We start from the raw sequence: 16,701 nt of genomic DNA, 5'->3' as shown, positions 1-16,701 counted from the left end.
TCTTTTGAATTTTATGGGAACTCTACTGTCTTGTTTTAAATTAAATTGTCATTAAAACTTTGAGGTTTTTGTTTATTAGTGTTCAGTTCCTCTGAGGAATGTAGACTTACTAGAATTATTTTGCTATAAACAGCTTCATTTTTACTTATTTTCTGGAGTTCCCTAGTAGTTGCACATGGCTACTAGAGAGAAACTAGTGAAGTCATCTAAGAATTCATTTAGAATGCTTGAAAGTACTAACAACTATGTAAAGAAAATACTTTGATGCACTTCAGACGATATGAAGAAGATATGTACTGGAGGAGAATGGAGGAAGAGCAGCATCACTGGGATGATCGTCGCAGAATACCAGATGGAGGATATCCTCATGGTCCTCCAGGACCTCTCGGCCTGCTGGGAGTTAGACCAGGAATGCCTCCTCAGCCCCAAGGACCAGCTGTGAGTTTCTTGAAGAGGAAAAAAAATGAAATTTTACTTACCAGGAGGCACAGTTAGGGACTATGAATCATTTAGTGCTGCACTGTCTCCAGTGTTTCTTAATACAATATTTGGATAGTGAATAAAAAGTTATATGCTAATGAAACTGTCTTCCAAAATAAGTCAACTTATATGACAAAAGGGTGCCTCAAAGACTGATTATTCTGAAATACAAATCTTTATGGATTTGTGTATAATTTTCTATTTAATTGCATTATACAGTGTTACCTTCTTGATGGTTAAAAGTTCCTTCCAACCCAAACTATTCTGTGATTCTATAATTGTAGACAAATAAATGGGTAAAAAATGGTCAGATTATCAGTCTCAGAGGATAATGGTTAGTGGTGGGACCTACGCTACCTTGAGAATGGTAACAAGTGGAGTACTACATGGGTTTATCTTGGGATTTGTCTTGTTAATACCTTATCAATCATCCGAAAGTGATGAAGTGCATGTTTGTCAGGTTCACAGCTGACATGAAACTTAATCAGTTTGGGGTGAGAGAAGAGTCTGTGCCTTTGAGGGCAGAGCTGCCATCCAGATGCCAGAGGCATGCCAGAGGAATGGGCTGACACAATAGAATTCTCAAAGACAAATAGCACTGATGCAGGCTGGGGAGTGACAGGCTGGGTAGCAGTCCTACTGAAAGGGACCTGGGGATCTTGGCTGAGAGCAAGCTGAACATGAGCCAAGTGTGCCCTGACAGCAAGAAACTCCAACAGCATCCTGATCCAAATTAACAGGAGCGTAATCAGTAGATGATGGAAAGTGATCAGCTTCCATTAGACCCAAACTGTAATACTGCATTTAATTTGTCTCTTTCTAGCACAAGAAAGACTGATAAATCATAGCAGTTTCAGTGTCAGGTCACCAGACTGGATAGGGGCTGCAGCACGTGTGCTGTGTGGAGAGACACCTGGAGAAGAGAGATCTTCACTAGGTACTCATAGCCTTCTAATGCCTGTGCCTTATAAAGACACAGGCTGGGCTTTTCACAGTGGTGAGACAGCTCAAGCTGTCTCACTTTGATCTTGGTTTGCACAGGAAGTTGGTCTATAGACCTTCAGAGGTCCCTTCGTATTTGAATTCTTCTTTCTATGAAAGCAACTATAGATACTTTATTTTGCAGCAGTGAATAAGTATGCAAGTATTCCCTGATTGATAAAAAGACATTAGATATTTATGTGAGGAGTACTTTGGATCTGTAGCTTTCATAATTGGTTTTATTTTGATGCAGTTCATATTTCTTCAGACATGATTGTTTGTGAGCAGTGTAAATTGTTAAGGACTTCTCAGTTCATGTTTTGTTACATTTGAGTGATTTGAGGTTTGAATATTCTGTGAACTTTGAAGTGTACCCACATTTCAAAAATATACTTGTTCCTCCATTTAGCTTCTACGCCGCCCTGACTCCTCTGATGACCGCTATGTGATGACCAAACATGCAACAATATATCCAACAGAGGAGGAACTGCAGGCAGTCCAAAAAATTGTTTCTATTACTGAGCGTGCTTTGAAACTTGTTTCTGACAACATGACTGAACATGAAAAGAACAAGAGCAAAGAGGGAGATGATAAAAAAGACAGCAGTAAAGACAGGTATTTTTATTTTTTAAGAAATTAATCTTTTGTTTCCAAAAGTCATTTCATGTTTTTGTTGTTTCTTTTTTGTACTTTCTCAGTGACTTCCAGGGGTCCTTTTCTATTTTGGTTTAGATACAGCAAATTTTGACGAGGACTGTGGCTTCAAGAGTAGATGGGATATTCCAATTTTATTTCATTTTTCTATCTTCAGGATTAATTTTAAGGTTTTCATATTATTTTAAATGCAACTTCTAACTATAATTTACTTCACAGAGCTTTGAAAGGAGTTTTACGGGTAGGCGTTTTGGCTAAAGGTTTGTTGCTCCGTGGAGACAAAAACGTCAATCTTGTTCTGTTATGTGCTGAGAAGCCTTCAAAGACTTTACTCAGCCATATTGCTGAAAGTCTTCCCAAACAACTCGCAGTAAGTAGTGTTTAGATTTTATTATTTGATTTTTGATTTTTTTTATTTTTTGTAAAGATGCAATTTATTAAAAAAAAAAATAATTTCTCCTCAAGTCACATGTCTGCAGGCCTGACTGCTTCATTTCATAGCTCAGGTTTAGTTTCTTTTAATTTTGAGTGTTTTCCTCTAAATTCCATTGCTGCATGACCATGCTGCATGTTTTACTTTCTGTATATTGTGCATTTACAAGTGTCTAGGTGTTTATGCTAGTGCTGTAATATAAATCATCATTTAATAATTTTATTTAATGGGCAAATAAAAATGATCAGAGGAAGACTTTCTATTGCCCAGTTACTGCAATGTTATAGGAAGCTTACTGCCTGAAGGTCAATGTTATCCATTAATTTCACTCTGTTTCCAGTATATATGCCTTTTACTTCCACCTTTTGTGTTATGTAATTTACTTTGCATATTAATTTCCTTTATGGATAGTTCTTCTTTTGCATGCTTGATGACTGCTGTGTATTTTCATTAATGTTTTGGTAACAGTATGTAAGTCCATATATCTCTATATACCTGTATGTTTATATTTGTATATATATAAATATTACATATAATGTGGCTTCTTTGAATATATAAGTATCTGCTTCTGTAATTATTACTGCATTTCTGTCTTTCTTTTTAAAAGACTATGTTGATGTCCATTTTCTTCTCCATACTATTCTTGGTCATGTGCTAATAGAAATCTGTTTCCCAATATTTAGGTAATAAGTCCTGAGAAATATGATATCAAGTGTGCAGTCCCAGAAGCAGCAATAATTTTAAATTCATGTGTAGAACCCAAAATGCAAGTTACTATCACACTGACATCTCCAGTCATTCGAGAGGAGAACATGAGGGATGCAGGTTGGAATGTTGTTAAAGATGTTACTTCTTTCTTACGTATTTTTATATGTTCATCTATTCTGCTTAAGATGGCATTAAGGTCCTGGAAGGTAACATGCTGGCACAAATGATACTGATTGAAACCTTGTTTTTCAGCAACCAGTCTTGGTAAACAACAATTGGTTAAAATAAATGCTGATATTATGCATTTATTTATTAAAAAAAAAATAATCTAACTTTATGTCCAACCTCAGCTTTCTGGAAAAGGTACAAACTTGACTAATTTTTCCTCTCATAAAATTACATGGACAACTAACTTTTTTGTCAGAAGTGTCTATAGGCTTTCTAGGGCAGTCTTGCCCTAAGAAAAAGATTTTATCCTTTTAGAAAACCAAATCACATGGTTTTGGATTTAAAATGGATCAGTATTATCATCACTTATGCATTCCAATGATCAGTGGCACTTAAAATGCACTTGTTTAATACTTTTGATGGTAATAGTGCTTCTAAGTTTAAAATATTTTTTCCAGCTCTCTGAGGTTGCTTTTTAGTCTGGAGTGCTTTTTGTGAGTATATTTAGACTCCTGGTTTTACAATCAATCCAACTGGCAAACTGACTAGTACAATAAGAAACAGATTTGTAATTGAACTGAAGCAGAAGTTGTAGCTTGTAAATCAGTTTATGTTTCTGAAGTCTGCATTTTCTCTGGTGCCAGCAGTGTTGCTTTAGGGTCTATTATTTAACACTTCTAAAGCTCCAAAATCTTTTAAGCCAACAAGCATGATTAATGTCTGCAGTACATTGGTTCTTTTTGTTTATGGGTCAGTTAAAATAACATTTGTTTCCTCTTAATCCTGTATTTTCATAGTTGAAAGACATCTTGGCAAACAGGGTTCTAGTGTTTGACCATGAACCTACAAATAGGGAATTTGAGGTTATATTAATGCCTCTCATGCAGATTGAAAAAATGGTATGTATTTATGTATACATGTGCTTGTGTATAAATGTATTTGTATAAACCACTTTTTTTTTTTAAATTTCATCTCATCTTTACATGTCCTCTAAAATATTTCAGGTTTTTATACTGCATTAGTGAATGTTCTCTACCTGTGACTAGTGCATCATAAGCAAACTGTGTTAACAAAGTCATCCTGCATAATCAGAAATAAAATTTTCAAGATGTGTTCTGTAATTTGGATGACTTCTGAAGAGTCTTTGAGTGCTTTGTACATGATTTTTAATCTGCATATCATACCTAACTATAAACTTTTTGTACATGTACTGTCACACCCAACCAATACTAGTTTTTTGGCAATCTTAAGCGTAACATGACTCTTGGTTTGTCTGTGCTGAATCAGACTTTGCATATTGCTTACATTCATAAAGAATACTTTCCCTTAAGACCTTTGATTATTAAATTAGATTAATCATTAGAAGTTAACCTTAAACACCATGTTAATTTCTTTAATGTACTGTACAAAAGTGCAGTATTGATTCTACCACAATACTCAATTTCAGTTGAATTGTTTCTGGCCTAAAATTTTATGATACAGACTAAAATTAAATTTCAAATGCCTACAATCAATCCCTTAATTTATGCCTCCTGAAGGAAACAAATCTGTATTTTTGTCTGACCCACACAAGTTAAAATGATCGCTGAGTTTATTCACTGTTGAATGCAGTGCTACCTCTAGGCAAGCAAAATCAAGTTAGATTTCTCTGCAAGACACTGAGCAGTATAAAATGAATGTGCAGTAAAGTTCACTCTTGAAATGAGAGAAAATAGAAGACGGTATTGCAAATTATTGCAGCAAAGAAGGCCTTATGAAGACTGTTGCTTATTTGCTGCAAAGTAATGTCTATTTGTGCTTTTTTTTTTCTTACTGTGGCTTTTCATGCTCTTTGTCTTATAACGGTTTAAAGTTTTCAGTTTTTTAGCTTGCTTGAGGAGTTGGTTCAGGTGATAAGGAAGACTTTACTGGCAGAACCAATTTGAGTAAAGATGAGACTGAGACTTGCACATGGAGTAGAATCGTGTGATGGGTAATAATCTCATTACATGATAAAAGGCTTAAAAAAACAACTGTGTATTGTGTGTTTGACAGTTTAACAAATCTGAAATATTTGAAGTTCTTTAACCCCTTCTGTGGAATCTTTCCTTCAGCAAGCAAAGCGTACATATTTATAAACATATATGTATGCACTTGTGTTTGTTTTGTTTTATCCTTAGCTAACAGTCCTGGTCCAAAGCCTTCTAGCAGAAGGACTTGATTCCTGTCAGGGGTTGCTGCCAAGACATTGGAAGGATTTTTGACCAAGGTTTTCTAAAGCTCGGTGTCACACCTGCCATACTTTACAAAGGAGGGAGTTTGGATGCATAGTCCTAGCATTTACTGTTACTTTGTGTTTGATTTTTGTTTTGTTTTCTTTTCTATTTGTCTTTGTCTCTTTCCTAGAATTAAGCAGTGTTCACGCTAGTTTTGAAACGGTTGAATGGCTAATAAGTATTTCACATAATAAAATTTAACAAAATTTATATACCTGTGAAGTTTTAATGATGAAGTAGTGTGGACACGGCATGTCTACCTGAAGATTAACCCCTTATATTTAAACTAGTAATAAATATGTTACATAGGTTGAGAATCTGTGATTGTGTTTTGTAAATTAATTCAATTTTGTGTGTTAGCTTAACAGGGTGGTAGTATAGGAATCTGAATTTATTTAAATAGTCTTTAAGGGGTTAATCTTAAAATGTGAAACAGGTACAAAAATCCACAGATTAAATATTACAAGAGTTTACTTATTTTGTTTTACAATCAATATATTCTCAGTGCAATAGAGGTACCTTAGCAACTTCTGACTTTCAGTCTTTTTAACTTTCAAAGGTATTAATTTGATTTCTAATATTAGTAGCACACTTTAGATTGACAATTCCAGCACTGAACAAGATTTTCTTCTGTGCACTTTCAATGTAATCGTTTTTAGTAAAATTATTTTCCAAATTGTCATTTTTCAGAGCTAGAAGTCAAGTAAGTGGAATTTCAAATTATGTAGTGAATTATTGTGCTAAAAGTTTGCAGTGTCACCTATTCACATATTAGTTTTAGAAGAATGTAAATAATTGACTGATGAGACTAATAGGCCCAACAAACCCATATTTTTACTTTAAATTTCTCAGTCTTACTTTGCCACTTGTTTTCCTTCTGTGAGTTTTTTCTGAGTGTACCTAATATCCGAGTGTCTCTGATATCCAAGTTGCACTCATTTCATCAATTATCTTACTTGGCACCTCTCTTGTACAGGTTTTGTTTTGTGTGTTTGGGCTTGTTAGTTTTAAATGATACCACTTTAAATGTCTTCATTTGCTCTGTAAATGCCTTGTGCAAGAAGATGTATTTTTCTCAACTTGATTCTTATTTTGAAATCCTTCTCTTTTTAATTCTGTGCAGAGCAATAAGAATATCATATAAAATGCAATAGACTATATTGTTTCTTATAGCCAAGTCCTGTGAAATGAATTGCATTCATAGAGACCTTTTTGTTTTTTCTTATCTGGTATATTGCCATTTATGCTATCAGTATTCTTTGTTACTAGTCACTTTAGCCACTTTTATAAATAATAAAAGAAAGAACTTCTGAGGCTGATCGCTACATTATATACTTACAATTTTACGTAATCTGAAGATACTATTTCACATTGTTCAGTGGTTCCTATTTAATTGGTTAAACCATTTCCAAAATGGCCTTGTGATCTCTTCCATTTAGGTAACAAAGCGATCAGCTTGGTAACTTAAGTAAATAATTTTCTGAATATTTAATTTGAGATCTGTATGGGAACTGCTGAGTCACGGCCTGAACCTCTGATTAATCACCTGAGGTGAGCCTTGAGTCAGCCAGAGGAGCACAGGTGAAGGCAATTCACCTGTGCTGCTGGAAGGGGGGGAGCCAGGCTTCACCCTTCCTGGATCTATTTAAGAGCTGGCTACCAGAGGGGAAGGATCTCTTCTGTAGATTTCCCTCTTTTGGTGTCTTCTGGTGAGCTCAACCCAAGGGTAAGCTCTTCCACTTATTCTCTTTTGTGATCCTTGTTTGCTTTGCCTTACTCTCTTGATTATATTGTGATTATAACATTTTGTTATCTATTGATTATACACAATTATATTGTGATTATAATATCTTGGTTATAGAGAGATCTTTTATATTTTTTTTATCTTTCAGACATTCTGCTTTGTTTTTAAACAGTTTTTTTCTTTTTCCTGATGAAGAATCTTAAGTAGTCCCTTTTCAGATCTTTCTTTGAATCCTGTTATATTGGAGCACACATACCATGAGTTGAGGAGTTTGTCTGAGTAAGAGAGGGAAGTAGCGGAACTCTGTAATACTGAAGAATGTTTCAGATTCCTGTAGTCAGCTTTTAAAGCAAAATCATCACATTCTGAAGATTAATAAAAATAATATTGTTACTAAACAACTAGTGCTTTTGAGATTTGTTATACTTTTGAGGACGAGGTCCCAAATTACAGGTGACAGTTAAAATATACAAGAAACTAATTTTGCATGTTTCTACTTGAGTAAAGTGGATTTTTGTGTTCCTTCTGTCTTGTGTTCTCTGTGTTAGTGCACTGTGTCCAACCATCCTTCCTTCAGTATTTAGTTTTAGGGGATGTGTATTTTTCCAGTGGTAGCTTAAATAAAGAAGCACTAGGCATTGTATAATCTGCAGTGCATTTGAAAATAATCTGAGAGCTTAAGTATATTATGCTCTTCATTTTCATGCTGGGTTGATGCCCTAATCCTAATTGAATACCTTTCATGGAACACTTACATTTGTTGTTCAAGGGTTTAAACTTCAAATGGCACGTGTGACATGGAAGCTACTTTAAGGAAGTGTCTTGCCTGGTCAAACACCCATTCCTCACTGCATTTTGCCAATTCAATCCATTTTAGATGTAACCTCGGGTATGGTGGAAGATCCACCGGACGTCTTGGACAGGCAAAAATGCCTTGACGCTCTGGCTGCTCTACGCCACGCTAAGTGGTTCCAGGTTCGGAACATCATTTTACTTTCTTCTTGTAGCCTTATGAGAGATTAGTTCAGTTGCGGTATAAGTGTTTAATTGTGTGGAAATGCTCAGAGTTATTCATGCTAATTAACTCCATATTCTTCTGGTCACTAAATTAAAATGTAGAAGGTTGAGGATGGAGGAACTGCTTTATGCAGTTATTACATATTTGACATGATTATTTTTTTTTCTGATGATTGAAAGTTTGACTCACTTGGGATGATCAGATATTGTATATTTGTTATATTTTCCATAAGGCTGCAGAGTAACTTCGCTTTAAATAATGGAATGCGTTTAAAACTTTGTGTTAGATTTAAGACTTTTTTTCCTATTTCTTTAAGTACACTAAGTGTAGGGAATGAAAGGTGAAAAGCAGCTGTCTGGTTTAGTGACTTTGTGTTCTGGCAAAGGCACAATAAAGAAACCAAACAGATTCCCTTGACCTTTCAGTCTCTATACCTACTTGTTAGAGACCTTTACTTTATCCTTTTTATTTCTAATATTGAAATATACTGTATGTATTGTTACAAGTGAACATAGGTCAAAGCGTACAGGGGATCAAGAAATGCTATTCTTGTATAACCTGGGCACTTTGACTTTTATCGCCTTAAATTACTAACCCTGCATAAAATACTGCTGTAAATGGTAGCTCTTGGAATAAACTTGTAGAGTGATTTGTTTCAATCTTGCATGTGAGCTTCCATTGCACGGTGGTGTTTTAGTCTTTCAACAAGTCCTCATTGCTGTAGGTGCTGGGCTTGATTAATTTGATTTTGTATTGCTCTTGAGGCTAGAGCTAATGGTCTGCAGTCCTGTGTGATTATCATACGTATTCTTCGTGACCTCTGTCAGCGTGTTCCAACTTGGTCTGATTTTCCAAGCTGGGTGAGTAATATCATTTTGAATGAGTCTTTTTAAAAGCACATGGTATTACAAGTAGGGCACTGGAAAGTGTTACTGCAGTTAAATGTAGATTTTTCAACAGGTAGTATGTTTTCTTGTTTTTTTGTTTTTAATTTAGAGGGAATGTAGAGTCCCTCTAAAAACTTAATTTTCTGAGTTGTGCGTCGAGCCTAGATGTGTCTCAGTTCTCTCCAAGAGTGCTCCATGCTTTGCTGCTGGCACAGGATGCATTGCAAGTTACATGGTTCAGTGCTGAAGTCTGTGTAGTCAGTTGTTCTGGCCTACTGGCAAAGTCTTACTAAGAAAAGAAATGACAGAATGAAAAACAGCAATTTTAAAAAATGTAGAATTTATGTTAGTCACGGGCAGGAATTCATAGACTGAAAAAATATATTTTTCTGGATACAGAACTTTTCCCAACCTGTATGCTAGAAACCCATAATGAGCGAAGGAACTTTGCAAAAGAAGCCTAAGTTTTTTCTAATGTTATAAAATCTTAAGAAGTCTAAACAGACATTAGAAACAGCCTCCTCATATACCTAAAAAATAAAAACTAAATTTCAAGTAATTTGTCAATTTCTTACAAGTTCGAAGGAATGATTATTCAAGACTGATTTTTCCGGACTTGAAATCTAGCGTTTCATGCACACAAACACCAGGGCAGTGTAATTAATTCTCTTCAGATTAAATTCTGGGCTAGACTTGAATAAATCCAAAAACATGATCTCTTTCTTTATTTCTTTACTGCTGTTTTTTGCTTTATACTTGAAAATAACTAAATTACTGTTGATAGAACTCAAAAGCTTGATCCAGAGTGATATAGCAGGATTGCATTTAATGCCATGCTCAGGAATTGAAATTTATCAGTTAAATTGAGCTAAAAAACATAAGAACGAGCATCTTTAATGAAGAATTGTAATCAATGCTGTCTATAGTTACTTGCATGTACCAGAGTAGCCATTTATTCTTAGAAAGTGAAAATAAAATGCAACATTTGAAAAAGTGTAAAATGAAGTGGTATTGAAATATCTGTTTAAGCTGAAAAAGTTAAGAAAAGCTATTCTTTACTATTACAAATAACTTTTTTTTTTTTGAAGAGTGTCTAATAAAAGCAAACAATGGAGACTATCACAGAGGAAAAAAAAAACAGTATTTAAAATATAGTTTATCATTAACCTTTTTTTGATGTGTTTTTGAAACTTCGTTAATCAGGAAGAGTTGTTTTTTTTTTTTTAAATGCTTGTTTAACATCTGAATTAGTATTAGCCTATATCCAAGGAAAAAAATTTACTATGAACTTCAGTTTTGTTAAACTGAGGAACTAGTAACCATTTAAATTAAACTTCAAAAGATCATTATGCTTTTGATGATTTGAGTGTGTTCACATAGCAAAAAAATTATTCACCATATTGTGTTTACCTTATTAGATACTGTGTACTGTTTATTCATATGACTGCCAGATTCAGATAACCCATCATTTTTCATGGATTCTCAAATTTTCGGACAAGTTGGCTACCTGCATATGTAGGCTACTACTGTATAAATTTAATAAAAAAAAAAAAAAAAGCTTTTGAACAACCTATGATGAGAAGAGGAATGTCAGTATTGGTACTCAGCGTTAATCTTGCACCGGCTTTCTTTTTATTTACCTTTACAAACTACAAGTTTTGTTGGTGTTTTGTTTTTTTTTTTTTTTTTTCCATTTTAACTGAAATTGTTCTGTGATATGTAATGTTCTTCAAAATTTCTATGTCAAAAGTTCTGCATTGAACAACAGGAGCAGCTTTTCTTCCTGTTTTAATTGGTCTTCTAACTGGTTTTTATTATTGTTGTTACAGGCTATGGAGTTGCTTGTGGAAAAAGCAATCAGCAGCGCTACTGGACCACAGAGTCCTGGGGATGCACTTAGAAGAGTTTTTGAGTGTATATCTTCAGGAATCATCCTTAAAGGCAAGTTGAAATTTATCAGTCTGTATACTTATGCTGAATATGAAATCTCAAATCTTGGTCAAGATAAGGTAAAGATGTGCTACTAATTATTCTAACCATTCTAGGTGGTCCTGGCATTCTGGACCCTTGTGAAAAAGATCCTTTTGATGCACTTGCTGTAATGACAGATCAGCAACGAGAGGATATTACTTCAAGTGCACAGGTAAAGGAATGTATGTGTAAAGTAAATTTGATAGTGCCGATAGCTCTTGATACCTTCCTTCCTGCAACAAAGTCAACACAGTAACATGTGCTAAGTCCAACAGCTAAAACACATTATGCTGAACTTCATCCATACAGAAGCAGGAAATGAAACACGCACATATTACTGTGTTGACTCAGTTACGGGAAGGAAGGAGGTAAATGGCAAGAGCTAAGAATAATACCGTCTTACACCAGTTCTTCGTTGTTTGATAGAATACTCAAAACTGACATTTATTCCTAACCAAAATATCTTCTCTACCCTTTTTGTAGTTTGCACTGAGACTCCTTGCGTTCCGTCAAATTCACAAAGTTTTAGGAATGGATCCGTTACCACAGATAAATCAACGCTTCAACACCCATAACAATCGTAAAAGGAGAAGGGACAGTGATGGGGTTGATGGATTTGAAGCAGAGGGAAAAAAAGACAAAAAAGATTACGATAACTTTTAAAAAAGTTTGTCATGTGGGCTAAGTTTGGAGATAATAGAAAGTCCATTTGTCGCCTTACTTTTACTCCATTCATAATAGTGTCAGTTTAAAACATCCAAAACCAACTTGAAAATTAGATTCAGAGAACAACCTAGCCGTTCTATGAGATTCTGAACATTCTAATGGATGTGCTTTATCAGAAAAAATTATGGATGGAAAAACTACAAATGGAAACTCTTATTAGAAAAAAAAAAAAAATAGTTTGAGGTTTTTTCCCCTTACTGCATTTTCTTTAAAAGGGCTACTAACTATAATAAGTACTCTCCATTTTCTTTCTTGTTTCTGTTAACAAGTACATTACCTTACCTTGACTGTATTTAATACAACATATGTGCTTCTGTTGCTAAAATGTCAAAATACATATATTTAGAAGATTTTTTTTCACTTACCCTTGACGCTAGTTGTATAAGTTACTTTGTGTTATACAGTGTAATGCTATAACATGATAGAAAACAGCAATAGCAATGGAATAGCAGAGTCCCAGGCTGTAACAAATGAGAATAAGCCCAAGTGCAACAAGCACATCTACAACCCCCACCCATTCAAAAGACCTGAAATAAGCAGGGATCTCTAAAGAAATACCTTTACCTCCACTGCCAAACCTTAAATGAGGTCTGGGAGAGGTTGGATCCTGACTCTACCCATTCTAGTCCATTGCTTGCACCTGAGCTCCTTTGGGCCCTGCCTTCCCACCAGGTGCTCCATCACTGTTTCAGGCTATGACTTAGCATTTCTGCTACAGGTAGTATAAACTGTTCCTCTCCCAAATAATGTGTTTCAGAAGGTTTTGGGTTTGTTTTTTTTTTTTTTTTTGGTAATATGAAACCGCAGGAGTATGTGTTTTTTTTTTTTTTTTTATGTGAAGGAGTTTCAACATAATTATCCTGGCATTTGAGAGAATCAGAACTATGTGTTTTTACTTACCTTGTGGCATTTGTTGTCTTAGTGTGATATAATGGTGCAATTAAGACAAATTTGTGTTACTCTAATCAAGTTTGCTGTTCGTTGTGCATTAGTATAAAAGCTAATATATTAAGTATGGTCTTGCAACGGTTTTAAGGCAGCTGCATAATTGATCAAAGTTTTGCATAATATTTTTGTTTATAAATCTATCATTTTAGGTTAAATGTGTAGTTTTTTGTCTGATTGACTTTGTGACATAGCAAGGTCAAAAAATAACTTACTGAATTTCTTTTCACAACATATAAGCAGAAGTGGGCATTTTCCATTTGGAAAAAGTCATTCTTTTCAGTCAACTTTGTCAATATTATATTAATGCCTCTCAGCCCTTAAAAAAAAAAGTTTGTCATAGCAGTCCCTATGAGTTTATTCCTTATAGTTATTCTTGTATAAGTTTTTTTTCAATGATTCTAATTTTAAAAGTATTATTAAATGGAGGAAAAAAAACAAAACTATTTGATGTGACCGTAGTGTATGCTTATGTCTCTTTCAAAAAGCTAAACATAGCAGTGGTGTAAAGTTGCATCATAATGTTGATGTATGCTCTAGTACACAGGTGTGATTTGTTGTCCCAGCACTAGTGTTATACACCAATAAAAACTAAAATTTTTTAAATTACTAAAATTCATTAAAGACTGGAAACTGAAGTTTCACTTACTCTGTTCAATGTCTATTACACTTCATTACAAAATTATTAAACACAGTTTATCATAGACTAACATTCCAGTAACTACACAGCTCGCTCTAAAAGTAATGCCTCCTTTTTATTTCCATGGAAACTATAACAAATACAAGGAGCAGAGTGTGTAATAGAGCAAATCCTCAGCTAGAAAAAGCTGTTTTTCAGGACAGTCACCACTATTAGCTATGCGTTTTTGCCAACGATGAACAAGAGCCTACATGCTGCACTTCGAACAATCTGCAACAGTGGAGGTGACTCGCTTGTTCCACAGTGGCTATGACAGCATTGTTGCTGAAATGCATGACCCAGTGCTCTGTCACCCTCATTGTAAAGTAGTTCCTATGAACTTTCTATAGAACTTACTATGTTTCGGTTTATGGCCATTTCCCCTTGTCCTGTCCCCACAGACCGCTTAAAAGAGGTTGGCCATGTACCTTTGACTCCCACACTAAAGATATTTATAAACATTAACAAGATCAACTCTCTGTTTTCTTTTCTCATGGCTGAACAGACAGGTCACTCAGCCTTTCCTCATAGGGGAGATGTTCCAAGCCCTTTATCATCTCTGTGGCCCTCTGCTGGACTCTTTCCAGGAGATCCCTGTCTTTTTTGTACTGGGTAGCCCAAAAGTGGATACAGTACTCCAGGTAAGGCCTGACCAGGGCAGAGTAGATAGGGAGGATCACCTCCTTTGACCTGCTGGCCATGCTCCTTTTAATGCACCCCAGGATCCCATTGGCCTTGGCCACCAGGGTACACTGCTGGCTCATGGCCAATCTGTCATCAGGTTGTCACCAGGACCCCTAGGTCATTCTCCACAGAGCTCCTCTTCAGCAGGTCTTCCCCTAACCTGGACTGATACTTGTGGTTATTCTTTCCCAGGTGCAAGACTCTACACTTGCTTTTGTTAAGCCTCATCTGATTTCTTACTGCCTAGCCTGTCCAGGTCCTGCTGAATGGCAGCACAGCCTTCTGGCATATCAGCCACTCCTCCCAGCTTTGTATTGTCAACATACTTGCTGAGGGACACTATCCCCTTGTCATGGTCATTGATGAAGATACTGAACAAGACCAGACCCAGCACAGACCCTTGGGGAGCACAGCTAGTCACAGGTTTCCAATGAGACTCTGCACCACTGATGACCACCCTCTGAGCTCTGCCAGTCAGCCGGTTCTCAACCCACCTCACCATCCACTCATCTATCCCGCACTTTCTCAGCTTTAGTACCAGGATGTGGCATGAGACAGTATCAGAAGCCTTGCTGAAGTCAAGGTAGATGACATCCACTGCTCTCCCCCCATCTACCTAGCTGGTGATGCCATCATAGAAGGTCATGAGGTTGGTTGAGCACAATTTCCCCTTGGTGAATCCATGCTGAGTACCCCGAACATAGAAAACCAAGAGTCAAAAGCTGTGCATCCACAGTCAGCACCATCCTGTCATTCCTAGAAATGTACGGATTTCCTTGGCGTCTTTGTGGCTCAGGGGTTTGGCAGATGTCTTCTTTTGATCATTTGGGCTTTCTGTTGAGAAACTTTATAATCATTTAAAGCAAGAAATTCAGCAAACTCACAGTCCATTGTACACAGTCCTCTTTTGTTGTTGTAGCATCCACGTACTGCAGTGATGTTCTACCCTGGGATGGAGGAACCCAAATCTCAGGCTCACGAGTTGACCAGTTCTCAAAAGTCATTGGGCTGTACTCACAACCCTGGGTAACCCTGTCCGGGTTAACTGAGTCTTTTCTCCCTGTATTGGGGTTTTCCTATTCAAAGGCAAATAACTTTTAGACTTCCTTTGTCAAAACCAGGCAGAAAACGGTGTCCTTCAAATCGAGAAGGTAAGCTCCACCTATTCATTCCTTAACTTGGTTAATAAAGTGTATGGATTTACCACTGCTGGGTGTATATGTTCAACAATTCTATTAATTGCCCTCAAATCTTGTACCAAACTATAGCTCTTGCCATCTGATTTTTTCATCAGCAAGATTGCGGTATTGTATTTGGATTCACATTCAATTAGTAATCCAAACTCCAAAAAGTTATCTATTATTTCTTTTATCCTTCTACAATCTTATATCCACAAAGGCTACAACTTTACCCTGACTGAACTAGCTCCTGCTTTTAACTTCTATTGGGGGTGCACTTTTGGCTCTACCAGGTATCCCTGATACCTACACTCCTGAGGATACCTGATTTAAGATTTCTGTAACTTCTGGGGATACAACCTTGTTTTTCCCAGTTTGTGTTAAAGACAGACTTAAAATTTTAAATCAGTTAATATTGTTTGACATTTATCTCCAGTTTTATTGAATTTAATCTCTGCATCCATTTGTTTTAAAAATTTCTGGCTGAGTAACGGTTTTGGAGAACCTGGCATGTACAAGAATTTATGTATTCCTACTTGTTCTCCCAGCCCGTATTTAGTTGTTCCTGAAAGGTAAGCTTTTTCTTGTTGGCCAGTTGTCATGGTTTTATGATTTTTGGTCATCAGTATTCCACACCATAACATCATGTAATGTATTGGGGGTGGGGTTTGATATCTGCCGAATGTTCGTCCGTCAGAGAAGAACTACATTTCCCCAGGAGACTTTGCGGTCAGCAAGGGGATATAACTCCAAGCAAGGTCACCTGATCCTTCTTCTTTGCCTGCTCTTCGCTATCTGTGCTTCGCCGCCTGTGCTTCGCCGCCTGTGCTTCGCCGCCTGTGCTTCGCCGCCTGTGCTTCGCCGCCTGTGCTTCGCCGCCTGCGCTTCGCCGTCTGTACTTCAGTCTCTCAACTGGACTGCACTTCTCACCCCAGCATTGTGGTGAGGTCTATACAATTCAAACAGACTCTCTCTCTCTCTCTCATTGTATTTTACTAATACTATATTTAGTAAAATCATTTGTTCCACCTCAGATCAGTGCTGTTGTTTTCAAGTATTTTGGGGTCCCCTGCTTCCCCTTTCCCAGAGTCGCGGATCCGCAGATTCCTCCGCCCTGCTGGTCACGGAACTGGGCCGGACCAGCCCATAAACCGTTGACATTTTTGGTGGAGAATGCGGGCAGCAGTTGC

At 36.4% G+C, this 16,701-nt stretch overlaps 2 protein-coding genes across 3 annotated transcripts in view; one reads left to right on the top strand and one right to left on the bottom strand.

The window, feature by feature from the left end:
* Positions 1 to 16,163, top strand: part of LOC125686401 (zinc finger RNA-binding protein-like) — a 60,734-nt gene extending 44,571 nt beyond the window's left edge. For both annotated transcript variants that reach the window (XM_048930336.1, XM_048930335.1), the window contains exons 12-20: positions 276 to 438; positions 1,871 to 2,076; positions 2,335 to 2,485; positions 3,232 to 3,373; positions 8,301 to 8,398; positions 9,206 to 9,301; positions 11,158 to 11,269; positions 11,374 to 11,471; positions 11,783 to 16,163. In XM_048930336.1, the coding sequence (XP_048786293.1) occupies positions 276 to 438; positions 1,871 to 2,076; positions 2,335 to 2,485; positions 3,232 to 3,373; positions 8,301 to 8,398; positions 9,206 to 9,301; positions 11,158 to 11,269; positions 11,374 to 11,471; positions 11,783 to 11,962 (1,246 nt within the window). In that variant the 3' untranslated portion in view covers positions 11,963 to 16,163. The remainder of the gene's footprint in view (positions 1 to 275; positions 439 to 1,870; positions 2,077 to 2,334; positions 2,486 to 3,231; positions 3,374 to 8,300; positions 8,399 to 9,205; positions 9,302 to 11,157; positions 11,270 to 11,373; positions 11,472 to 11,782) is intronic.
* Positions 1 to 16,701, bottom strand: part of LOC125686403 (uncharacterized) — a 292,860-nt gene that overhangs the window by 236,190 nt on the left and 39,969 nt on the right. The gene's annotated exons all lie outside the window — the stretch shown is intronic.

Source organism: Lagopus muta, chromosome W, assembly GCF_023343835.1.
Source record: "Lagopus muta isolate bLagMut1 chromosome W, bLagMut1 primary, whole genome shotgun sequence".
Taxonomy (NCBI): domain Eukaryota; kingdom Metazoa; phylum Chordata; class Aves; order Galliformes; family Phasianidae; genus Lagopus; species Lagopus muta.
The sequence above is the reverse complement of the archived record's forward strand: the minus strand, read 5'-3'. Positions and strand labels throughout refer to the sequence as shown.